General features: G+C 42.5%; 1 protein-coding gene across 1 annotated transcript; it reads left to right on the top strand.

Annotated features, from left to right (window-relative positions):
• The first annotated feature begins 5,515 nt into the window (after window positions 1-5,515).
• Window positions 5,516-11,488, top strand: LOC138837030 (spermatogenesis-associated protein 31D3-like). Its single transcript, XM_070035826.1, is given in 5 exon segments — window positions 5,516-5,541; window positions 5,543-5,693; window positions 6,535-6,577; window positions 7,138-7,198; window positions 7,460-11,488. Coding segments are annotated over 5 exon segments (4,197 nt in total). The 3' UTR covers window positions 11,376-11,488.
• Window positions 11,489-25,629: the final 14,141 nt, after the last annotated feature.

Consider the following 25,629-nt stretch of genomic DNA (forward strand, 5'->3'; position numbering starts at 1 on the left):
CCTCTTGTGGCTTTCTACTTTACATACAGTAGATTTTTCAAGACAATTAATTTTACCTCATGGCATAAACTAAAATAGTAACTAATATCTCAGGATATTGTCAATGTTAACACAGAGCTATTGTAAATGCTAATATGATGTGCTACAAGAAAACAGTAATCAAATCTTAGCCTCATGCCTCCAAATAACATTAGGCAAACAGCATTAGGATATCAGCATTAGGCTGCCCAATACCTTCCGCAGCTGGTCCTCTAGCATGTCTTTAGGAGGGCATCTGAAAATAGACTTCCTAAAAGTGAGAAATTAAATCTTGTAAATCTTCATGTTTCATATCTAGCACATAAATTTTATTTTGAAGGTATGCTCTGTTATCCACACTGGTGAGAGCCCTGGCCTTCACCTTCCCCGATCACATGACAATATAACAGGTGGTCTGTGCCTTCTACCATTTCAGCTGTTTCTCAAATAGCACTGGGATATACTATTGTACTGTTGTTTATAGTAAATATTTTAGCCTTGTTCCAAAGAAACAAGACTATAAATTCAAATAAGAATTACTTTTGCATGAAAATCTAGCAAGGTATTTTGTACTCCTTATCTAGTTTTATCCTACAGAAAGAAATGCACTGATCATCTGTCTATATAGTACTCAAATTGAGAGGAAAATTCTATTTACTAATGCTTAGTTATTAAAATATATATATATATATATATATATATTTTTTTTTTTTTTTTTTTGTCGGCCGTGGGGCTTGAACTCTGGGCCTGGACGCTGTCCCTCAGCTCTTCAGCTCAAGGCGAGCGCTCTACCACTTGAGCTACAGCGCCACTTCCGGTTTTCTGGTGGTTTATTGGAGATAGGAGTCTCACGGTCTCTCCTGCCCGGGCTGGCTTTGAACCGCGATCCTCAGATCTCAGCCTCCTGAGTAGCTAGGATTACAGGCGTGAGCCACCAGCGTCCGGCTTTAAAATATATTTTTGATGAAAGGCATAAGATTCTTATTTCCATATAAACTACCAGGACACAAAATGAATAGAATCAGCCTACTCATGAAAATTTATATATACATATATATATAGACTTAGAAAAATGCTATAGTTTTTGCCTTGAATTGTAACTCTTCTTTTTTTTTTTAGGTAATATTTCTTTTTGCTTATGTGGTGCTGAGGAATCGAACCCAGGGCCTCAGGCATGCAAGGCAAGCGCTCTACCACTGAGCCACCTTCCCAGCCCGAATTGTAACTCTTCTAAGACAAGCTAATGGCTTTTGTCTACTGAAGCCCAACTAATATTTATGCAAAATATTACAATTTACACTCTATCCTGTTATTTCCATCTTATATTTATGGAAAATAAATCCAAGAGATAATACAATGAGTACATAATAGAGTTGGAAGCCAGTTCATTATCTCTAATGGATATGGCATGCATCATAAAGTAAATTTTCTGTTCCTGAGACTTTTGTCCAGCTTAGTTTCTTTGCCTCTATATAAAGTTGTTCTCATCGACTGCTGTATTTGGCTCAGGAGTTGGGATGGGTACTCTATCTCAGCTTCCAGGAAGCATTGGACTTATTCATAGCTCTCCAATTTTAGTTTTTTCTGTCTAGGCTGGCCCCTTCAGATCAGCCTTTTGCTCCTGGAAATGGGATCATCAACTTCAATTTGGGTAGTCTAGGCCTCTAAAAAGACAAAGAGAAGATCTCTTGTTCTGGAAAGAACACAAATTGTGGAGATATGTTTCCAGGTCTCCAGCATCTTGTTCTGTTCACACTGGAGGAGTTACTGCTCTAGAGGAAACGATCCTCAGTCTGAAGTGGCCTCAAAGCACTTTCAGAAGTAGAATAACAAAAAGGTGCAATCTTTCATTCCTGAGAGGTTTTCAGCTGATACCTTGGGGTATCTGCATTCCACATGCCTGTAACAGGTCAAACCAAGCTTATGTGTTTGATCCAATTGACTTCACAGACCTTCAAGGGCTAGCAATCCAGATAATCACCAGTGCCATATGTGAAATTGCTCAAACCCCCAAAGAATCCCAAAGAAGCAACACCTAGACTAACATATCCCTCATGAGAACTTCTCAACCAGTCTGGTGTTCCAGATTTTACTCTGACCTAGATTTTGACCTTTGCGAACAAAATTTAGTTATAATTACACACAAGGGTTACTTTTTCTCCCCCCCCCTTTTTTCCATTATCCATTCCCCACCCCTTTAAAAAATGTGTATTCATTCAAAGCAATATTCTTGGTATCTGAAAGAAACCTGAAAAAAATCCTAAGTCACCAGAAATGGAAGTTACTAGGATTTTTCATTTACCAAAACCACAAAAAGAAATAATCTACTTGGGAAAAAAATACAGGTGAGCAAAACAAACCTAGAGATTTTCAACCTAAGAAAACTAACCTAGAAGAACCAGAGGTATGTTTCAGCAGTAGAATGACTGCCTACTAAGTATGAGAACCTGACTTCAAACCCTAGAAATCCATTTAAAAAGAAAAGAAAAAAAAGGAAAATTGGCTTAGAATAGACTTACAGAGTTAGTAATTAAGAAAGAGTAAGCAAGGGCTATTATAATAATAAAACAGTTCTCAAAATCAGGATGACTTGTGGCCCAGCTGAGGAACAGTGTCTTCTGAGATTCCATTCTCTGTTATTTTGTACACTTCCCCTTTACCCAGGAAATTTTTGGAGTCTGCCTACCATTTCCCTACTAACCACCAAAGCATAATTTCAAAAAAAGACTTACTAAAATTATTTGCATTTAGTTTGGCTGGTTGCTGCTACCCATCTGAAGACAACACTCCAAGATAAGTTCTTGCTTGAACTGAAAAGTTTTCTTCTGGTGAAGAAATTCCTAACTTGCTGCTGAAGTGAACATCATCTTCAGGGGACAGGAAGAACTTCCTTCTTGAAGCTGCTCAATATTCAGATGGTCTGTGACGACACAAAATTGAGAAAATGCATTCTATGTTCTACTCTACATGCGCGCGCGCGAGTGTGTGTGTGTGTGTGTGTGTGTGTGTGTGTGTGTGTGTGTGTGTGCGCGCACACACACGTACTGTTCCTGAGGCTTTAACTCGGGGGTTCTATGCACTCTTCCTGAGTGGTTTTTGTTTTGGGGTGGTGTTGTTTTGCTCAAGGCATAATGCTACACCACTTGAACCACAGCTCTACTTTCAGCTTTTTTGTGTGTGATTAGAGGTAAGAGTCACAAGGATTTTCCTGCCTCCACTGGCCCTGAGTTCTGATCCATAGATCTCAGCTACCTGAATACCTAGGATTACCGGCCCCAACAGCCAGAGCTCAGCTACAAGTCTCTTGGTTTTCAAGAGCAGGAATTTCTGTTCCTCAATTGTCAAGAACTGGCTAGGTCTTAACATTTCTTAACATTTACTCATTCAGTGGCTAGACTTATGTTCCCATTACGAGTCAGTGCTGGACTCTGGTCCATCCCAGGGAGCAGAGAAGGGTGGAAACTGATGTTAGTGTAAGAAGTATAAATGCTATGAAGTATGGTTTACTGGTGGTGGTATCTTTGGTTTCTTGTTTTTTTGAGCTTTGAAGGAGCTTCTACCTGGTTCTGAAAAGGATCATCTTAGCATTTGGGAAAAAGCCTTCTCACTTAAACCCCTGTTAAGTTTCAATCTAGGCACACAAAGATATTCAGCCAATTATCCCATTTTAAACAAAAGCCAGGTTCCAGTAGCTCATGACTGTAAGCCTAACTACTCAGGAGGTTGAGATCTGAGGATTGCGGTTTGAATCTAGCCAAGACAGAAAAGTCTGTGAGATTCCAGTTAGACATAAAAAGCCAGAAGTGGAGCTATGGCCCAAGGAGTAGAATGCTGCCCCCTGAGCACAAAAGCTCAGGGACAACACTCAAGCCCAGAGTTCAAGCCCTAGGACTAAAAACAAAACAAAAAACCAACAGAAGAAGACAGGCATATTCTCAAAGGACTTTTCATTCATAGAGAAAACAGTATAGATAGGTATGGAAATCTTGCTGAGAACATGCTGAATGTCAGCAGTTCTGACTCACTGGGTGTAGCTGCTTAGCTATAAAGCAATGCTGTGGGGTAGTGGACTTTTCTCTGCATATGTGAGTCCTGGACCTATGTGGGACTTCTCTCTAGAAGCTCACATGAGCACAGGAACAGAGCCTAGGACTACAGCAGTATGTGTTGACTAAAACCCTGGCTGAGGCTGAGAGCAAAGAGAGGAGGACACTTGTCCTCAAGGCAGGGCACTTGCTCCTGCATGAAAATCATGTGTAGTGAGAGTAGTAGGGTGCAGGTAACTTTGAGGGTTAAATACAAGAATAACGTGTGCATCTCATTGTTGCAATGGGTCCGTTATGTTGAAAAACGAACTTTACAACTTTGGTGCGAGGGGGGGACGGGGATGGGAAGGGATGGGAAGGGGAAACAAAGGAGGAGGCAACAATGCTTGATAAGAAATGTACTCATTTCCTTGCCCATGTAATTGTAACCCCTCTGTACAGTATGTTCACAACTTAAAATAAAAAAAGAATAACATGCAGTAGACAACTGGTTGTTGAACATGAGCTGGGTGATTACAGAACACATCTTCTCAATTTTGTACTAGGACAGATACTCACAAGAGACTGCAATTCCATGTCCTATGTGAATGATTGATGTGGCTTTTTCACTAAACCTCTGATACTTCTGTTTTTTCCTGACAAGGCCTCAGAAATATTCCCTTAGCACATTGTAAACCAATTCTCTCTTGTTAGAGAGAATTCCATAACTGCTATGAAATGGGTGTAGTCTAAGACAGCCTATAGTTTATATAGAATTAGAAGTGGGCCACAGTAATGAACGATAGAAAAAATGGAAACATTTTTTACAGATGAAAATACTACATTATTTGTCAAATGATGTATATGTGTTAGTGTGGGAGTGTGTTCCAGGACACAAACTCACACATACATACACACACATACACACAGAATGCTTAAAGCTATAATTACAGGTATTTGTCTATTATTTTCATTATTTTGTAATTTGAGTCATTCCCTCTGAGTAAAGACAGTAAAGGTTGATTTATACACAAAACTTTACAATTCGACAGTAGCAAGGAACAAAAAAAAAAAAGACTTTGAGGTTTGTATACATTAGTGAAAGGGAAAAGCAGTGTGTAGATATGTCAAGATAGGAATTGCAGGTAATATACCAGACTATAAAAACAGAAGCATACATGGACCCCTTAACAGTATCCTCGGTCACAGATGAACAAATGGGAAACCTCCCCTGGGTAAATACATATATGAAGAAAGGTAGAGTTGGAGAATGGGGCAGCAGAGGTAGGTAGAGAGCTCTGCTGTCTGACTGGTCAGGACAGGGGTGTGGACACGGCCTCTCCTGGCTGCCCCTGCCCCACCCTCGAAACCTTCTATGACCCGTCCATGCTCTGTGATGCAGGCCTGGGATTGTACTTGAGGCCATGCTCCGGCAGGACTCACTTGCCTCTGGCACTCATGTGATTCAGATCATGGGGAATATTCTCTCTTTTCTGAATGGAGCCATGGCTGTGCTTTGGCTCATCTCTCTTAGATACTGATACTAAGTACACCCTTCTAGGTGCCTTACTATTACTACTTCTATACTTGTGCTACCGTTTGCTGAAACCATCAGTACCGACAATTCATCGTAAGAAACACATCCTAAAGGTATGGGAGTATAGGAGAAACCTCACAATTCTCTACTGGTGTTTTCCAGAGGGCATCTCATTAGAGAAAGAGTTCTGTTTACTGAGTATGATGTACTCATAGGGGAAGAGGAATTGAAGCAAGGGTTGGGGGTTGGGAATGTGCCCTCTGAAACTTTGATATCCAAAAGAGAAGTTGGCTCTGATGGCTGAGAACCATCAGTGGTGTCTATCCTCCTGTTAAGTAACAAGTCTGATTGCCTCACAAAGACATCTGACATTGAGAATCAAAGCACATGAAGCAATATCACTGTTGTAGGGCACAAGGCCTGACAGGGGAGGGAGTTCATAAAAGACTAAGGTTTCCATCTGAAGCCCACAGTTTATCTATGCTGGAAAAAGGAACAAAGAGTGACTTTGTATCCAGACTGCTTTAGATACACATATGGGTACACTCAAGAACAATCTTTGCTGACACCTGATCTGAGTCCCATCTCCATGTCCACTGTTCCATCGTGAATCTTGCTTTCAACTGGGATGTTCAGGAGAGCAATACTGACCGCTGTGGTCCGCTAAACAGAGCCTGGACTCAGGCCCACAGGACACAGTGTCCTCTGAGGGAGCATACTTTAGACTATTACCTGTAGAGTTTTTGCACCCAAGAGAAAATATCCTGCTTTAAAGTTTTCCAGAAAGAAAAATTTAAAAAAAAAAAACGTATCACCTTAAAAAGTTAATCAAGGCAAAGAACAAATTTCTGTTAATCAAATGAATAGTCATATTACTCCTGGTTAGTAGATATCTGAACTTCCTATGCAGATGAATATGAGTTCTGGTCCTTTAATTTCATTTTTTCTTCTCAGAGACCAACAATATTGTACAGAAAAAGAAGAGGAGAATTGAGAGGTATGTTTCTTCTTGCTTGATGTAAGCTTGCCAGAACTGAATTTTCTTTTCTGGAGATAACAGACCCACGAGAACAACAGTTGCTAGGCGCAAGACTGTACCAGAAAATGAGGCTCAGAGGAGAGGCTGGCAGACAGACAGGACTGAGATGCCTCGCAGAGTCCCAGCTCTGCCAACATGAAGGATCTGGGTGGGTGCTGGGGTGGGTGCTGCTGGCCAGGTAAGATGTGGAGAAAGGACTAGAGGATGCTTTGAGTCACAATACCTGTGTCCTGACATTGTGCAAAGTGCCCTCTCAGTCTTCATGTCTGAGGGGTCCAGTCACTTCTGTGCCTCTTGCTTCACATGGTAGTTTGATATTGTATTGTATTGTACAGGTTGACATGCAGATGCTGTGAAAATGAAGCCACATAAACAAGTGAATAATCTTAACATTACTGTTGCAATTTTGACTCGTCTATTAATTCTTGGAGCTTTAGACCTTTATTTAAAGAGGTGCTAACTGTAACATCTCTGTGTTCTGACTTTCATCATGCATAAACCACATCCTGATTTTACAGGACGGAGACCTCTGAGAAAAGAAGCTGAGGAAGAGCAGAAGCTGCTTTCTGTGGTGTCAAGGTGACTGGTCACTTTTTTTCCTGTTCCCTTCTTTAGCGTGTTCTATGCATACCTGGGATTCAGTATACCCAGCCTGAGTCATGAGAAGGATAAAGTAATGGCTATGATTATGAGGACAGGCTAGGGAGTAGAGGTAAAAGATTATGAAGAGGGTAGCTAGATTCAAGAGTCCCTTCTTTGCACCCCTCCCCCTGCCCCATCCCACCCCTGTATTCACTGGGCTGGTCCTAGTTACAACTTTGTACATTTTGTTATCTGTAGCCTCCTGGACAAGCATCCCAACACTACTCGCTTTCGGAAACTGCTATGTCCAGACCCCCTCTGTCAGGTGTGTAGCAAGACAGCGGTGGAGGCCAGTCACCTGCTATCTCAAGCATCTGTGAAAGTCGCTGCCTCTTCAGGGTCTCCATTCGTTTCCGAAACTCCTGTGAAAAAGTCATCTGCATCACCGAACACTCCTCTCTCAGAAAACCTAGCAGAAAATGCAATTCCAGCTATAACATCTGAGCTTTCTCCAACTCTACCCTCCACAGGCTCTCCAGACCATGCTCTGCCACTAGAGACCATGTCTCCTTTGGAAACTAAGTTTGTAGCAGCTCCATTACCATTGCAACAACTCGCCTCAAATCCTCCTTCCCTAGAACATCATACTTGGGGAATAGGACCTGTTCTCCAACATGATTCCACTTGTGGAATGACTGGCAGGCCTTCTGGCTTGTCCACTCATGACCCACTAACCAGAGAATTGTCCTGCAGGGAGCTAGATGTGACAAGCCCACTCTCTTGTGAGTTAGTAGAGTGTGAGGCCAAGTGGGAATCCCTTGCCCTCCATTCTTCCGAGGCCTCTTCTGAAGGTGTTGCTGCATCCTACCACATCGAGCCCAGTAACCTCTCATTTATCAGACTCGACGTCCTAGCATTCTTGGAGACCCAAATCAAGAAGAGAGGTGGCTTCTTGATGTGGAAAGAAAGGGAAAGCAAAACTGATTTTTGTACCCAACAAGATAAGCTAGGGTGCCAACTGAATTCTGTAGGGAAAGTATTAGAGTCTGTTGCTGAGCAGCAGGAATTGGCAGTTTCCCTTCCATTTGGGAGCTCCAACGGCAAGCAAGGGGAGCTGCACAAGTACATTCAGGCCCCAAGTCCAAATCCCTATAAGGACCATTCTCAGCAAAAGTCTATCCAACTCTTTTGGGGTCTCCCATCTCTACACAGTGAGTCCTTGAGCTCTACTATCTCTGGCTTAGGTGACTATTCTTTGAAATTTGTCTTCTTCAATATAATCTCCAATGTCTTCACAGCCCACAAATCCCCAGTGATCCCTGACCCTAAACTTCTGCCATTGCCTGAAATCCAGTCTCAAGTCTTGCCTGAGACCTTGCACCAAGATCTTCTAGGAGCCCAGGCACAGGCCCAGCTTCAATCTCTACTCCCCGGCCTGCCGTCTTCTCCTGAACCCCTGGTTAGGGCCTGTGGAGTCTGTTTTCATGGACTACAGAGTGAGGTACAGCTCCTTACACCATCTGAAATTCATCACCTGGAATATAATATATTGCAGAAAAAGCAAGAGAATGTGTGGGGGTTACCCTCTGTGGTCCAGAGATCTCAGGAAGACTTTTGTTTTCCAGCTCCAAAACTTCCATTGGTCAGACAGTATTCTAAAGCTAAAGTTATGGTCTCCATCCTTCCTGGTGATTTCCCCCTCACCAGTGGCCTGCAGCAAAAACTAGAGCATCACCTTCGAAAGAGGCTTATCCAGCAGCACTGGGGCCTGCCCCGCAGGATCCAGGAGTCTCTGTCACTGATGAGTCCTAGGATAGAAACTCCCCAGAGCTCTGAGTCTAAGATCAGTGAGGGGCTCTCATGGATTTCCTCCTTCAAACATCAGAAGAGCAAACACCCAAACTTTGAATCGAGCCAACTTGAAAGCTCTGAGAAGAGCATAGAGATATCTCTGCTAGATGAGGAAGTAGGGAAGGAACAGAGACACAGCCCAGAGACTGGACCCAAAGACCATCTGTCCCCTGCCTCAGCGGGGGCTCCACATAATAGTTCACAGTCTCAATCTGAGTCAAATTCAGAAAGTGTCACCGGGAGTGTGTCAGGGAGTGATTTGAGTACTTCACTGGTAATTCTGCATCAGAAACAATTCAAGGATGCTCTGGAAGTACACTGGAACAAGAAATTCACAGAAATCAGAGAGAGTCAGGTCCCTGACACTGTGAATGGTTTATGTCATTCTAACAGCATGCACTTGCCCTTGTGTGAAAAATCCCCTAGCCAAAAGAAACCGAGAGATTTGGCACCATTGGTAGGGAAGGAGAGCAGTCTGGACACAACCCATGATATTTCTTTCACTGATTCCAGCAAGCCAAATATTGTGGCTGACAGAATTAAATTTTTTCAAATGAAGACAATGCAATGTCTTCCCCAGAAGGCCCAGGAATCCATAGAAACCACTTATGCAAAAGAAGGTCCATCTTGGGTCTGTTCCAACTCTAAACTTTCCTCCCCATCCACCTCTATTTCTGGGGTAGATTCTAAACTTGGGGTATCTCAGTCTTTTGGACAAAATTCTTTTGCTAATAGCCAAAAGAAGATGGGAACAACAAATTCAGCCTCACCTGTGAGCAAGAAAGGACAGGGGTTTCAAAGACAATTACTCTCTGATACCAACAATGAGTACATTGAGAACCTACATAGAATGAAGGATGGCAGATGGCCTTTTCTGCGCCCAACCCATGGTGTCCCAGGACACCATGATCATGTGACACAGTCCACAGCAGACAATATGTGCAGTCCAAATGTGTTCCCAAGGACAGCAGTGGCTGCACCTGATGCAGACGATAAGAAACAAATTTTTAAACAAAGCATACAAAGGACTGATGAAAAGAGGATACATTCAGAAAAAAATTCCCTATATAAAATCTCTAAGGAGACATTCAAGACCAAGGAATTCTGTGATCTTCCATCCCAAGCTGGAACAAACATCACCAACGAGAGCAAAGCCTCCCTAGTGACACCTATCAATCAAAGCAAAGCACAAGGTATCCTGACCACTAAAAAGACCCCAATGGATACATTGGTTCACCAAGGTCCTGAGTTATCAGACTTAAAAAATGGACTTTTCAATGAGTTGAAACTGAAACTGGAGAGCAGAAAGACAGGGAAGGCCCAGGGTCTTCAGGATGACCAGCCTCTGGAGTCAGATAACTCGAAAAATGTGACTTTACTTACTTTAAACTCTAGTGTCACCAGTGTGGACATAGCAGCTTCCCATGAGCTGCATGCACAACTGGACAAGACAATGATCAGCGGGGAGCAGGGACAGAAGCCTTGCACCACTAGTGACCTCCACAAGGGCCAAGACAAAAATTCTCCACAAAGTAACAATGGCATGAGCCCTCCAACACTAAAATCAGGCAAGTTTGGTGGAGGAGATACAAAGCTGGGGACATCACAACTCAGAAAGAGGAGTCGCCATCCTCAAAATAAAACATCAAAGGAGATGTCTGGGAGGACATCCCATGTTCTGTTACAGAAGGGTCAGTCTCCTCCTGAAAATCATTTCAGAAACCACATGAAACAGTTTTTTCAGTGGTTTAGTACAGGTAAAAATGGCAAAGGACAAGAAAGCTCTCTGGGAAAGGGCAGTTCTCCATCATCATCTGCTCAGGCCAGAAGCCTAGGTAAAGGGAAAGCTACTTTTTCTGGGAACACTGAAAATCAGAAAGTCACCAGACACACTGGGAAAGTCCCAGTGGCGAAACAAGGGCAGGGGCATGGAGTAGGTGTCACATGTCCCCAGGAACCCCTTCTATCTCCCATGAAGTCTGGGAAAACTCAGCTGAAGGCAGAACTGGAGACCCAGACAGATTGTAGGCAGGGCAAGCTCCCCAACAAAGCTTCCTGCTCTAAAGTGACATGTGTCAAGTCTCGCACACAAGAAGCTGATAGTCCTAGACAGAATTACCTTGAGAAGAACAGGCAGGGCACAGGCTGGCACAAAGAGCCAACAAAGAGTGTGCTAGCTCCTGAGCACAGGCATCTCACAATCATGGAGTACAAGGAACCAGGGCTCCACAGCAGACCCACCTGCAGACAGCAAGTGCCTCAGGTGCCTCTGGCTACCCCTACCATTCCTGACGGCAGTGTGTTGGGAGTGGTTCCCTTTTGAAAGGGACACTTTTCCTCCATCATTCCCAGAGACAAGAGCTTCCTCCCTCAAAATAATTCATAACTTTCCCCCAATAAACCTCCAATACATTGCCTTGTTCTCATCTCCAATAAATGCCCTTACAGCAGTTCTGTCTTTTGCGTAGTTTTGTTGGTATGGGTTTAGGGTTATCTATGGCTAGTGTTTAGGAAAAAAGAAAATGAGGTTGGCTCTTCCTGGCTGCCCCTATTGTCTCTATAAGGAATGGATGGCCCTACTCTTGAATCCCCTTTCTCTACCAGTAACGGTGGAGAAGGTGGACCCTAGCTTAGCATACTGCCAACTGCACGACAGGCAATGCTGCAAATCTTCCCTCTACTAATTGTTCCTCTCCAGAAGTGGTAGAGAAATCTCTCCCTGTACCGAGGACCAAAGGTTGATAAGTTTTTCAGAACCCACTGGTTTACTCATTTCTTAACACAAGTGGTCAGTAATAGGTAATGACTCCACCGGGGACAGTTTGATGGCAATGCTCCAGGTGGTAGGTAGAGTCTAAAAGAAGAGGTGGTACTCCTAAGGGATCATTCGTTTTAGGAGCATTCTTTGATCTTGCCACAGATATCTCCCTACTGTTAACAACCCAAGAGATGTGCTTTTCCCCCTGGATATTTCTTCACTATGCTTGGACCGAATAACATTGTTTAGAAAATGAAAATACAGGCTGTTCAGTGTTCAGTGCCACACAGGGTAAGAAAAAGGTGATTGTGTGAAAGATGTCTTAGATGGTGAAAGAAAATCATGAAGAGAGGAAAAACAACTACTGTAACAAAAATTTATATACCATCGGCACATTCTTCTCAGATCAGTATGATCTTCAAGGTTGATGAGGGTGTTAGAGGGCTTAATGATCTCATAGTGGCTGAACTGTACTATATATAAGGCTCTCTGAGCACTGAACAACTACAGAGAAGGCATCAGGCATGAAATTCCTGTCTTTAGGGAAAGTCTTCCATCTATACTTGAGGACAACACATATGATCTACCGTTAGTGTGCATAAGTTCACCTATCAGGATGAAGTTGCTATCCTTAATCGAAGCTTGGTAGAGCTAGAGTAGATCACTTTCAGGCCATCTGCATGATCCAAAAATGAGTCCTCATATACACATGTCACTAGGGTTATAGATTTTATGGACTTGTACAGAATGCTTTCACTGTTCAAATCTGTGCACATACACAATGCTAAAAGAAGTTGGCTAAATAGAGTGTAACCTCTTATACAGGGATAGACTGAAAACTAGGAGTTTCCTACAGTGCACTTTTACTTTTTCCAGAAAAAAACATCGTGCCTTCTCAGCATCAAAATCTGAACATGGAGCTGGGAATGTGGCTTAGTGGTAGAGTGCTTGCCTAGCATATATGAAGCCCTGGGTTCCATTCCTCAACACCACATAAACAGAAAATTCCAGAAGTGGCACTGTGGCTCAAATAGACAGTGCTCAGGTCTTAAGTTCAAGCCCCAGGACTGGAAAAAATAAATCTGGCCAGGCGCCGTTGGCTCACACCTGTAATCCTAGCTACTCAGGAAGCTGAGATCTGAGGATCACAGTTCAAAGCCAGCCCGGGCAGGAAAGGCCGTCAAACTCTCATCTCCAATAAACCACCAGAAAACTGGAAGTGGCACTATGGCTCAAGTGGTAGAGAGCTAGCATTTGAGCTGAAGAGGTGATGGACAGCACTCAGGCCTAGAGTTCAAGCCTCATGTCCAACCAAAAAATAAAAATACATACATAAGCAAATAAATCTGAACAGAAGACAGCTATGATGAGCCTTATTACATGTTTCCATCTCTTTGTCCAAGGTTATGACTTAGAGACTACGGTGTTTCCCTGGTAGGGATGCGGAAAGAATGCAGACTGTGGGGAGCTGCTGGGGAAGAACAAACTGTAGAAATTCAGTGTACTATCCTGATCATGTATGGACATATCATGAACTTTTTCATCTCTTCATACTATGTTAAGATCCTTTACCACCATTCCTGTTTACTTGTTGCCATTTGCTAGTACTTATCAGCAGAAATTATTGGCCAAATGACATAAAGCAAATTTACATTTGCTCTATCTTTCCAGCACATGCCCAAATTGTCAGTTTTTCATGTTTGACATTGATCAAATTGTCATTTTTTAACTTTATGTCATTTGGCATTTTTCCCCTCCCTAGTCTATCCACTAACCTATGTCCTTCACCTTCAAAGTAGAATGCAGAATCTATCATTTAAAAACTTAAAAATCATTTAAATACTTAAAAATATCCAATCAGGCGTGTTGATGCATAACTATAACCCCAGCTTATCAGGAGACAGAGATTGGAAATAAAGAAGTTTGATGACAGCCCAGAAAAAAGTGACACTCCATCCTAAACAAGTTAAGCCTGGTGGTCCATGCTTGTAACCCCAGTGACATGGAAGGTATAGACAGAAATACTATACAAGACAAAGCTAAACCTAGGCAAAATTGAAAAACCCTATCTGAAAAATCAAAAAAGTGAAAAAAAGCTGGAGACATGATAGATCAAATATCAAGCAAGTGTGAGGCTTGAGTGTTTTATATGAAGAAATAAACATTAAAAACACTGAAGGTCTGACAACTAAACACTGACCATTGTAGGGGAGAGCAGTTTAAAGCCAAGGTTTTTTGTTTTGTTTGTTTTTTGTTTGTTTGCTGTTGGTTGCAGGGCTTTTGTTGGTTGTAGCCAAGGTTTTCATATCCTGATAAAAAAAAAAGCATATCTATTCATAAACACATGAAAAACCATATCTAGATCTGCATTTTGGAAAGATGATTGATTGGCCAAGAGAAGCTGATGAGCATTCATGGGGGTAGCATACAAATAAACCACATTTGATCCACTTCTTTAGAAAATTAGCTCAATTCTGTGTTTATAGGCTTAGGTTTTTCCACAAAACCAGGAAATGAAACTTCTTACTCATGGTCTCTAGGTTTTCTTTTCCTCATGTTCTCTCATTTTCTCATCAGGTCTCTCTCGGTCTGAGACAGAAGCCGGGGTGGGAGTGGGGAGACATGCCCACATGCCCCATAGAATTCCTAACAATCACATGCCTAAGACTAGGGAAGTCATATGAATATCCCTGAAACCTAATCCATAATCAAGAGCTTGCCCACATCCATCTAGAACAAGGTAAGTTCCTTCAGCGTCTACAAGGGTGCAACATCCTTAAGAATATCAAAAATCAGAGGCTGGGAAGTTGGCTCCGTGGTAGAATGCTTGCCTCACATGCATGAGGTCCTGGGTTCAATTCCTCAGCACCACATAAGCAGAAAAAAGCTGGAAGTGGAGCTGTGGCTCAAGTGGTAGAGCACTAGCCTTGAGCTGAAGAGCTGAGGGATGGCACTGAGGCCCAGCGTTCAGCCCCCACAACCGAACACAAAAAACAAAGAATATCAAAATCAAATGATATTCACAGTCATTTACTTCAAACAGCCTATTTTCATATAGCCTATATACATTCTCTTATGTGCTTTAAATGATCTGTAGGTCACTTATACCTAATATGATGTAAACATTAAATTAAATGCCTTATACAGTATTATTTAAGGTATCATGCAAGAAAAAGGTTTACACATATCAGCACAGTTGCAACTATCTTTTCTGAATAATTTTGAACTACATTCTTTGAACCCAGAGATATGGAAGCTACTAAGACAAAAGAAAAATTGTATGAAAATGAAAGTAATTTGAAAGGATAATTCAGTCTAATAATAAATTTAAGTTAGGGCTGGGGGAGTAGTTCAATGATAGGCCACTAGCTAGCATATATGAGGCCCTGGGTTTGAGATGAACATAAGAAAGAAAAAGGCAAGGCAAAGGCAAGGCAAGGGGAAAGGAAAAGGCAGGGGCAGTGCCAAGAACAAAGGCAAACTCAGGAAATCCAAGGCATAGACAAGGTAAGGACAGAAAGGCTAGGACTAGGAAAGGGAAAAAGGAAAAGAAGGGAAGGGAAAAAGGAAGGAAGGGGGAGGGGCAGGGGAAAAGGGAAGGGAGAGGGGAAGGGGAATGGGAAAGAGGAAGGAGAAGGGGAAGGGGAAAGAGGAAGGAGAAGGGGAAGGGAAAGGGAAAGGAAAAAGAGTAGGAGGAAGGGGGCAGGGAAAGGGAAAGGGGATCTCATCAGATTCATCAGATGAAAGCCTCTGATCTAATACAAAGATCCACCCTGCAGCCATGCTCTGACCAATAATGACACGTGTAAATGCAATTGAACCCTAGGGTGCCCTTTACTTGGCTGAGCATTATATCTGGCTGTGTCTGGCCAGATAATGCCAAATGAGATGAGCATCAAAACCAATGGATGCAGTTAAGAAGATAGCCATTCCCAATGTGAATGAGGGCTGGGAAGTTGGCTCAGTGGTAGAGTGCTTGACTTGCATGCATGAGGCCCTGGGTTTGATTCCTCAGCACCACATAAGCAAAAAAAAAAAAGAAAAAGAACCAATGTGAATGAATATCATCTAGTTCCTACACAACTGAATTTTTTAAAGAAGACTGAAGAAAGGAGAAATTATTCCTTTTATTCTGCCTGTGTACTGGAGCTGTGACATCAGCCTACTTCTGCTCTCACATGGAAACTTGTACCAAGTACATCCAGCTTCTCAGACCAGCTTTCTTGAAACTTGGTTTTGCTAGGCTTTTCTGCCATCCTGCTACATAATTTATGGTTCCCAATCTTCTGCTGCTCTTTAACAATTAATAGAATAGTATCTCTTTTGTAACCTGACTCTTTTGAGTCAACAGGATGGACTTTTCCAATCATTCTTCAAGCTTTCTTTTAATTCCAACTGGATTTCTGGTAAAAGCCCCCATTGAGAACTTTGGTTGGCTCCCATTTTCAGATTGTCTTTAATGCCTACCCTTTATCATTAATACTCATGGGAACATGAAGTTTAACCATTTACCTCTCCAAACACTGCTATCTGTATTGATTCTGTACCTGTGTATCCACTGTACAAAAAACTTCTGGTTCCAAATACAAAATCATTTCTATCACATCCTACCTAAGGAACTTAGTTATGATTGCTGTTTTAAGACATTTGTAGGTGTCAGACTCTTTCTCTATGAAATGAAGATAGCTGATATCCCTATCAGAGATTAATGGTAAGGATTACTTAAAAGGAAACAGTATCAAAGCATCAGCGATCTGAAACTAGATTGGTATAATCTTCTTGTCAAACAAATCCCTCCAATCCCTCCCAAGAAGACAGCACAAATCTAACAACATTCAAAATTACAAGTGTCCAATAGCACCTATCACCTTACCTTACCAGTCTTCTGGGGCACTGACTGATATTCCAGGTTGTAGTTTTCCATAGCAAGGTCTGTTCAGAGTGACTGTTAGAAAAAAAGATTTTATCAGAATAAATGAGAAAAATGCACATGATAACTTTAATCTGACACGTACAGTAACATGCTAGATTCTGAAAAAGTCTCTCAATAGACAGGTGCATGAAACAAGTATTATGCACACTTATTTGACAGTGTGTCACCTTCTTGTGCAAAACTTCTATACTCTCAAGGCACATACACTGGTATTTTCACTTGGTCCTAATCTTCTCAGCCCCCTCCTCTTTCTTTCATAATAGTTCATAATTTGGAAGTTTGATTTAGAATGCATTCAAGGCTATCATAGATTAGACTGACTTTGCTTATGATATGCCACACAGGCAAAACAGAGAAGTCAGCTCTATGAACAGATTTATCAGAATAATGCTTGGTTGATGCACTAAATTATGAAGATCTTATATCTTGCCTTTCCAGTGAGCACAGCTTCTCCTAATCTAAGGAACCTGGAAAAATAGGACAAGTCTGGATTTTAGGGTCAGGGAGGAAGCCCATGAGTAAAGAAGGATCCTACCTAACCCCCACATTGCCTCAAAAGTGGGCAGGTAAGACTCGTGACTGTGTGCCAGAGTACACACCTATACACGTGAGGGGCAAAAGTGGGAGAAGAGTCTGATCACTCATGTTCTTCAGAACTCTGCAGGCTCATGGTGAGGGTAACTGGAAAACATTGTTTTAATTGGCTTTATCATTGTTTGAAAATCCTAAAGATGGCTAAGTGTAGTAGCGCAAGCTGTGGTCTCAGCTACTTGGCAGGCAGAGATCAGAAGCATTACACTTCAAGGCCAGCCAGAGAAAAATGTTCACAAGACTTCATTTCTCACAGTAAAAGCTGAGAAGGGAGGTCCATGTCTGTCATGCAGATATGGGGGGACATAAAGAAGAAGACTGTAGGCCAGGCCAGCCTCCATAAAAACACAAGACCCTACCTCAAAACAAACTGAAGAAATGTTAGACCCATGGCTAAAGCTCCTGACTCAGAGCCTGCCTACCAACACAATGCTCTGAGTTCAAACCTCAGAGCAACAAAGCAACCACACAACAAAGCAAACCTAAAAAGTGAAAAACAAAAACCAGAAATACTTTAAAGATGTTTATATATTCTGATTTGCTCCTAGACGCATGATAGCTTTGCCCCAGCCTTGATTCACTCATTAAACTTCAATGGACACAGGGGCAGTAGACCACACCTGAAATCCTTCCCATTCAGAATGTGAAGATCAAGAGGACAGTAGTTCAAGGACAGTCAAAAATTCACAGACTATTAGAACTCAACACCAAAAGCCACCAAAGAAAATCCTGTAACACATGGAGGATGAACAACACACTGCTGAATCACGAGTGGGTCATGAAAGAGATTAGGAAGGAAATTCAAATGTTCATGATATTTAACAAAAATGAACACACAAATTACCAGCTCCTCTGGGACACAGAAAAGGCAGTACTCAGGGGCAAGTTCCTACATCAACAAATTGGAGAGATCTGAAACCAACAATTTAATGAGACATCTGAGCCTCCTTGAAAAAGAGCAGCAAGATAAACCCCAATCCAGTAGATGGAAAGAAATCATTAAAATTAAATCCGAATTAAATGAATTAGAATCCAAAAAAACCATAGAAAGAATCAACAAAACAAAGAGTTGGTTCTTTGAAAAAATTAACAAAATTGACAGACCCTTAGCAAATCTTATCAGAAAAAGAAGAGAACACACCCAAATAAATTAACTCAGAGATGAGAATGGAAACATCACCACAGAAACAACCAAGATTCAGAACATTATAAGGGAATACTTCTCAAAACTTTATGCTAATAAGTTTGAGAACTTGGCAGAAATGGACCTTTTCCTAGCAAATATTGACATGCTGAAACTAAACCAAGATGAGTTAAACTATCTTAACAGGCCCATATCAAGCATTGAAATAGAAACAGCAATAAGAGACCTCCCATCTAAGAAAAGCCCAGGACCAGATGGCTTTACAGCGGAATTCTACAAGGCCTTCAAAGCAGAGCTCACACCAATACTCCTCCAACTCTTCAATGAAATTGAAAGAGAAAGTTCACTACTGAACTCATTCTATGAAGCCATCATAACCCTCATCCCAAAACCAAGCAGGGACTCATCAAAGAAAGAGCACTATAGACCCAGTTCTTTGATGAACATTGATGCAAAACTTCTTAACAAAATTCTGGCCAATCAACTTCAACAATTCATCCAAAAAATCATACACCACAATCAAACCGGATTCATTTCAGGGATGCAAAGCTGATTCAATATACACAAATCAATTAACATAATTCTTCACATCAACAGGAGCAAGGATAAGAACCACATGGTTATCTCAATAGATGCAGAAAAGGCATTTGATAAGATCCAACACCCCTTTATGATGAAGGTTCTGGAAAAATTAGGAATCCATGGAACATTCTGTAAGGTCCGCTCCTGGATGACTAGCAGACTCCTTGCAGCAAAGTCTCCACCCAGTACCTGCATTACTTAGGCAACTGGGACACCTGGAAGAGGTCACATCTGCACCCGCTGAGGTCACATCTGAATTTGATGTGGCCACACCTTCCTCTACCCATACCCTAGATAAGGCCTAGCCCAGGCCCAGACACCCTCTCTCTGCTCTTTTCTAGGTCTTTCCTCTCTTTTTTCTAGCTCTCTTCTCTTTCTCAGCTCTCTCTTTCCCAGCTCTCTCTCTTTCCAAGCTGCATGGAGGGCCAACCTGACCTGGTCCCAGCAGGTCTACTGAATAAACCTACCCCTTACCTAAATACCACATGCGTGGTGCTGTTCTTACTCGCCTACCTCTTTTAAAAAACCTAACACATTCCTCAATACAATAAAGGCTGTATATGACAAACCTACAGCCAGCATTATACTTAATGGTGAAAAACTAAAGCCATTTCCTCGTAACTCAGGAACGAGACAAGGATGTCCACTCTCTCCACTTCTCTTCAATCTAGTATTAGAATGCCTAGCTACAGCAATAAGAAAAGATGCAAACATAAAGGGGATCCAAATAGGGAAAGAAGAAGTAAAACTCTCCCTCTTTGCAGATGACATGATCTTGTATTTAAAGAATCCCACGGACTCCACTCCCAAATTACTCAAGCTGATTCAAAACTTTGGCAAAGTAGCAGGTATAAAATTAACCCTCAAAAATCAATGGCTTTTCTGTATGCCAACAATGAGAAAAGTGTGGCTGAAATTAGGAAAGCAACTCCATTCGTAATAGCTCCACAAAAAATAAAATACCTAGGAATTAACCAAAGAAGTGAAGGACCTCTATGATGAAAACTTTAAAACTTGAAAAAGGAAATCAAAACCGAATTGGAAAGTGGCAAAAACTCCCATGCTCCTGGACTGGAAAGATCAACATCATGAAAATGGCAATACTTCCCAAGGCTATTTACAAATTCAATGCAATACCTATCAATATTCCAACCTCATTCTTCAAGAAAATAGAAGAGGCAATCCAAAAATTCATATGGAACAATAAAAGACCCCAAATAGCAAAAACAATCCTCAACAGAAAGAACAGTCCTGGAGGAATATCAATACCAAATTTCAAACTCTACTATAAAGCCATATTAATCAAAACAGCTTGGTACTGGCACAAGAACAGACCTCAGGACAATGGAATAGAATTGAAAACCCAGAAATGAACCTACAGACCTATAGTCATCTAATCTTCAATAAGGGAGCTAAAAAAAAATAGAATGGAAGAAAGACAGCCTCTTCAGTAAATGGTGCTGGCAAAATTGGTTAACTACATGTAGAAAACTAAAGCTATATCCTTATATATCTCCCTGCACCAGAATCAACTCCAAATGGATCAAAGACCTCGGAGTTAAAACAGACACTCTGAAAACATTACAGGATTGAATAGGAGAAACCCTAGGTCTCCTTGGCACAGGCCAAAATTTTCTTAATAGAGACCCAGAAACACAACAAATCAAAGAAAGGTTGGACAAATGGGATTGCATGAAATTGCAGAGCTTCTGCATGGCAAAGGACATAGCTAGCAAGATCAATAGAAAGCCAGGGATTGGGAGAAGATCTTCACTAGCCATACAATGGACAAGGGTCTCATATCTAAAATATACCTGGAACTCAAAAAATTAAATCCCCAAACAACAAATTCTCAAAGAAACAACTGCCCAATAAATAAGTGGGCTAAAGACTTAAAGAGAAACTTCTCTGAAGAGGAAAGAAGGATGGCTAATAGACACATGAAGAAATGCTCAACCTCTCTAGCCATAAAAGAAATGCAAATTAAAACAACATTGAGATACCACCTCACCCCAGTTAGAATGGCTATAATCAAGAACTCTAATAACAACAGATGCTGGAGGGGATGTGGACAGAAGGGAACCTTACTACATTGTTGGTTGGAATGTAAACTTGTTCAACCACTTTGGAAAGTAGTATGGAGGTTCCTCCAAAGACTCCACATAGAGCTCCCCTATGACCCAGCAATCCCCCTTTTGGGCATTTACCCAAATTTTCACAAACAAGACCACACTAAAGCTACCAGCACGACTATGTTTATTGCAGCCTTATTGCTACTATGAATGTTTGCTCCTGGATGGGAAGGGGAAACAAAGGAGGAGGCTACAATGCTTGATAAGAAATGTAGTCATGGGGCTGGGAAGGTGGCTCAGTGGTAGAGCGCTTGCCTTACATGCCTGAGGCCCTGAGTTCGATTCCTCAGCACCACATAAGCAAAAAGAAAAAAGCCGGAAGTGGCGCGGTGGCTCAAGTGGTAGAGCGCTAGCCTTGAGCTGAAGAGCTGAGGGACAATGCCCAGGCCCAGAGTTCAGGCCCCACGACCGGACCCCCCCCCCCAAAAAAAAAAGAAAAGAAAAGAAATGTAGTCATTATCTTGCCCATGTAATTGTAACCCCTCTGTACAGTATTTTCACAATAAAATTAAATTTAAATTTAAAAAAATTCACAGACTTCACCTCAATCAAGAAAAACTGGTGTGGTGGCACATGCCTGTTGTTCCAATTATGCAGGACATATAAATAAGAGGGTGGAGGTCCAGGCATAAACCCAAAACCCTCTTGAGAAAATAAATCAAAAAGGGCTGGGAGGCCCTGCCTCCATTGGTAGGGCACCTAATCACCTACCTAGTGCAAGGCACTAGGTTCAACCCCCAGCATTGCCCCTGCCCTGCAAAAAAAAAAAAAATACCCAGTTGAAAATGGGCATACTCTACTTCATGGAAACCAATCTCAAAAAAGTGGGGAGGATTAAACCTTCTAAGGATGCCTATAGAAAGTCGGTGCATTTTGTGGTTCTGGCCTATACCGGAGGAAATAAACTTAGCACCCTTTTACCAGTCACACCTAAAACTGCTACTACTGGAACAAGCAGCTGGTATCATATCTATAACTTCTTAGGTTTGATTTCTAGCACAAAGGGAGGAAAAGGACACAGAGGGCAGAAAGGGAGAAGGAAGGAAGCAAACTTTTATGTAGCATGGGAAAATATGAAAATTAAAATATAAAGTGGAAAAGCAGACTGCAAACAAAGTGCTTTTGCTTTGCAAAAACCATAGAAAAGGGCTGGAATTTGGCTTAGTGGTATTGTGCTTGCCAGGCATGCATGAAGCCCTAGGTTCTATTCCTCAGTACCATATAAACAGAAAAGGCTGGACGTGGCACTGTGGCTCAAGTGGTAGAGCACTAGCCTTGAGCAAAAAGGCTCAGGGATAGTATCAAGGCCCTGACTTCAAGCCCCAGGACTGGAAAACAAAACAAAATAATACACACATACAACCACCATAGAAAATGGAAAAACAGATACTTTAGCTCAAGACAATGGCTCCAGGAGCAAACATTCATAGTAGCAATAAGGCAGGAGTAAAGGCTTTCTTGATCTCTGAGGCTTACCCCTGAATATAAAAGTGACCACACATCAAAAGCCCTCAGAAGTTGCAAAATAGATGTGTGAACAGCAATGACATGACAAGGTGGATCTCTGAACAGGAGTGGACAAGCCAAGAAGCTGTTCTAGCACAAAGACTGAGAAATGAGGCAACCTGTAGGATGTGCAGGATGTGGTGTCAGCCTGGATCAATTACTCATTAGCTGTCCAGTGGCATTGAACAGGCAGAACAGAGAGGCCTGGTGATACCTTTCTTGGGAGCTGACTTTGATTTTATTGTGCATAAATCTATTCAAGTAATCTAGTTCATTTCAGTTTATTTTTGGTAGGGAAAGCATGAGTACTCCACAAAAGACATCCTCCTTCCCTCCCAGAGACACAGCACCTGGAATGAAACCTTCCCCCTAACCAAGAAGAATGCCATTTTTGAAAGTGGTTAAATCCAAAATGCAAGGCGATGTGACAAGTAAACAGGACTCAAGCGGGCTGGGAAGGTGGCTCAGTGGTAGAGCGCTTGCCTTGCATGCATGAGGCCCTGGGTTCGATTCCTCAGCACCACAAAAACAAAAAGAAAAAAGCTGGAAGTGGCGCTGTGGCTAACGTGGTAGAATGCTAGCCTTGAGCTGAAGAGCTGAGGGACAGCGCCCAGGCCCAGAGTTCAGGCCCCACGACCAGACCCAAAAAAAAAAAAAAAACCAGAACTCAAGAAACAAAGGATCTCCACTCAATTTGTCATATCATTTCTAAATGACTCAGTGCTCTTGACCTTATATATGGCATATATATATATGTGTATGTCTGAGGGAAGCTAGGAGGAGGACACAAAATCAGAGGGAAACAGGAAAATATACAACAGAGGGCCCCATCAGCTGCGCTGGACATTGATGAAAACAAACTAAGTAACTCAAGGGCAGCGATGGGAGGGAGGGAAGGAGAGGGAAAGAGGGAACAGCTTACATACACTAAGCAAAAGGAAAGAAATGTACATATCACCAAATGTGGAAGAAATAGTTGTATTGTAAAAACTCATAGAATTCAAACATTATAGACCATAATAATGACCATTTGCCTTGTGAAGGTTAAAATGTTCGTGACTTTAAGTATCACTATTTCACAATACCGTGAAAATTGTAAAATTTATGAAATCACTTAATCTCAATAGTCATTTCCAACCTCTAATGAGTATCACTGCTGAATTAGTTCACCCTTTGTCTCATCATTTCTGTAGTTCCCCTTCCCCTCCTCAAATCATATAAACTTTCATACAAGACGAAAGGTACAGATATCAAAAACAGAGGCAAAAGGAGGGGAACCAGAAAAACACAAGAACTGCAAAAAGTAAAATAAAAAGCTTCTTGATTCTACTTCTTGGCGTTCACTTTGTAAGCTGTTTATTTCATCTCAAGTAAAATGTTTGATGTGACTGTATAATAAGAACAACAAAACCAGGAGTGGTGGCACATGCCTATAACCTCAGCAAGTAGGAGCATACACTATACACTAGATGGTAACACCTTATCTCAAAAATTCAAGAACAAGCTTGAAAACTCCATGCCAAGTGAAAATGCCATACTGCCATATGATTCTACCGATGTAAGATGGAGGAGAAGCAAGTCACAGAGACAGAAAGCAGATCAGTGGCTACAAGGGGCTGGGGGGAAAAGGAATGATGAGGGCCTTTCCTAGTTAACTGTGCCAATTACACAACAGCTCCTGTGTACAATCTTCTGGATACACTAAATGCTACTAAAGCATACACATTGAAACCATCTATTTCATGGAACAGAAATGGTAACACTCAAGAAAATGAAAAGGCAAGACACAGACTGGCTGGCACTGTTGCCAAGAGAAATTTCTTAATATAAGACTTGTCTCTGAAAAGAAGATAGTGGAAAAATCAACAACAATAAAGCTAACAACTCAAAAGTATGCAGAACACTGAGAACAGACAATTCATTTAAGAAATTAGACAAATGAAATGCCTTTTGCAGGAGGCACCTACACACCGGCCAGGACGCCTGCCCTGCAATGCCAGTCCAGCTGTGCTAGTCCCCCGGTTAGTCCACCTGCAGAAGGGCTCCTCTGGATGTCCCAGCACGACAGACCCCTTGGGGGCAGAGTTGCATCCCTGACCGATTAAGGTGAACCTTAGCCAAGTGGAGTGTGGGAACAGCGTAGATGGTCAGGGAGGGTCTAGAGACTTGTCTAGAATGTAGACAAGTCCAGGCAAGGGACCAAGGGCCTGCACGATCTTCAGAGAAGCAAAGACAGGAACTGTGGGCCAGAAGAGGTCTACTTATGACCTCTGGAGAGCGAGACAATCCATCGAGCACAGTGAAAGGTGAACAAAAAAAGTTTATTCACACTATTTACACCAGAAAGGGGTCCTGCGATTACCTTGTCCTGGGGCCAAGAGCAGCCTCCACCCCCAAACCTCCAAGCCTCCAATAGGCAGCCCCGACCTTTATGAGCTGGTCTGCAAACCTCCAAACCTCCAAAGCCCGGGGCTTTTCCTTTCTTCCCTTCCTCCCCCACAGGCAGGCCCCTCCCCTGTCCACGGGCCTGCCCTGCCTGCTCCGGAGGTGCTCCACAGCCTCTCTGGAGGAGGCCCCGACGACCCCTGAAAGGAGGCCCCGGATGACCTTTGGAGGAGGCCCCGGATGACCTTTGGAGGAGGCCCCGGATGACCTTTGGAGGAGGCCCCGGACGACCCCTTGAAGGAGGCCCCGGATGACCTTTGGAGGAGGCCCCGGATGACCTTTGGAGGAGGCCCCGACGACCCCTTGAAGGAGGCCCCGGATGACCTTTGGAGGAGGCCCAAGTGGCCTCTGGAGGCCTGCCCTGCCCTGCTCCAGCAGGCCCTCTCCTCTCCTCTCCTCTCACCTCTCTCTCCTCCAGACTCCCGGTCCCCCCCGTCCGCCCCGGTCCCCCCCCCCGTCCGCCCCGGTCCCGCCCCCGTCCACCCC

This window comes from Dipodomys merriami, unplaced genomic scaffold, assembly GCF_024711535.1.
Source record: "Dipodomys merriami isolate MVZ:Mamm:240054 unplaced genomic scaffold, mDipMer1.0.p SCAF_26, whole genome shotgun sequence".
NCBI classification, from domain to species: domain Eukaryota; kingdom Metazoa; phylum Chordata; class Mammalia; order Rodentia; family Heteromyidae; genus Dipodomys; species Dipodomys merriami.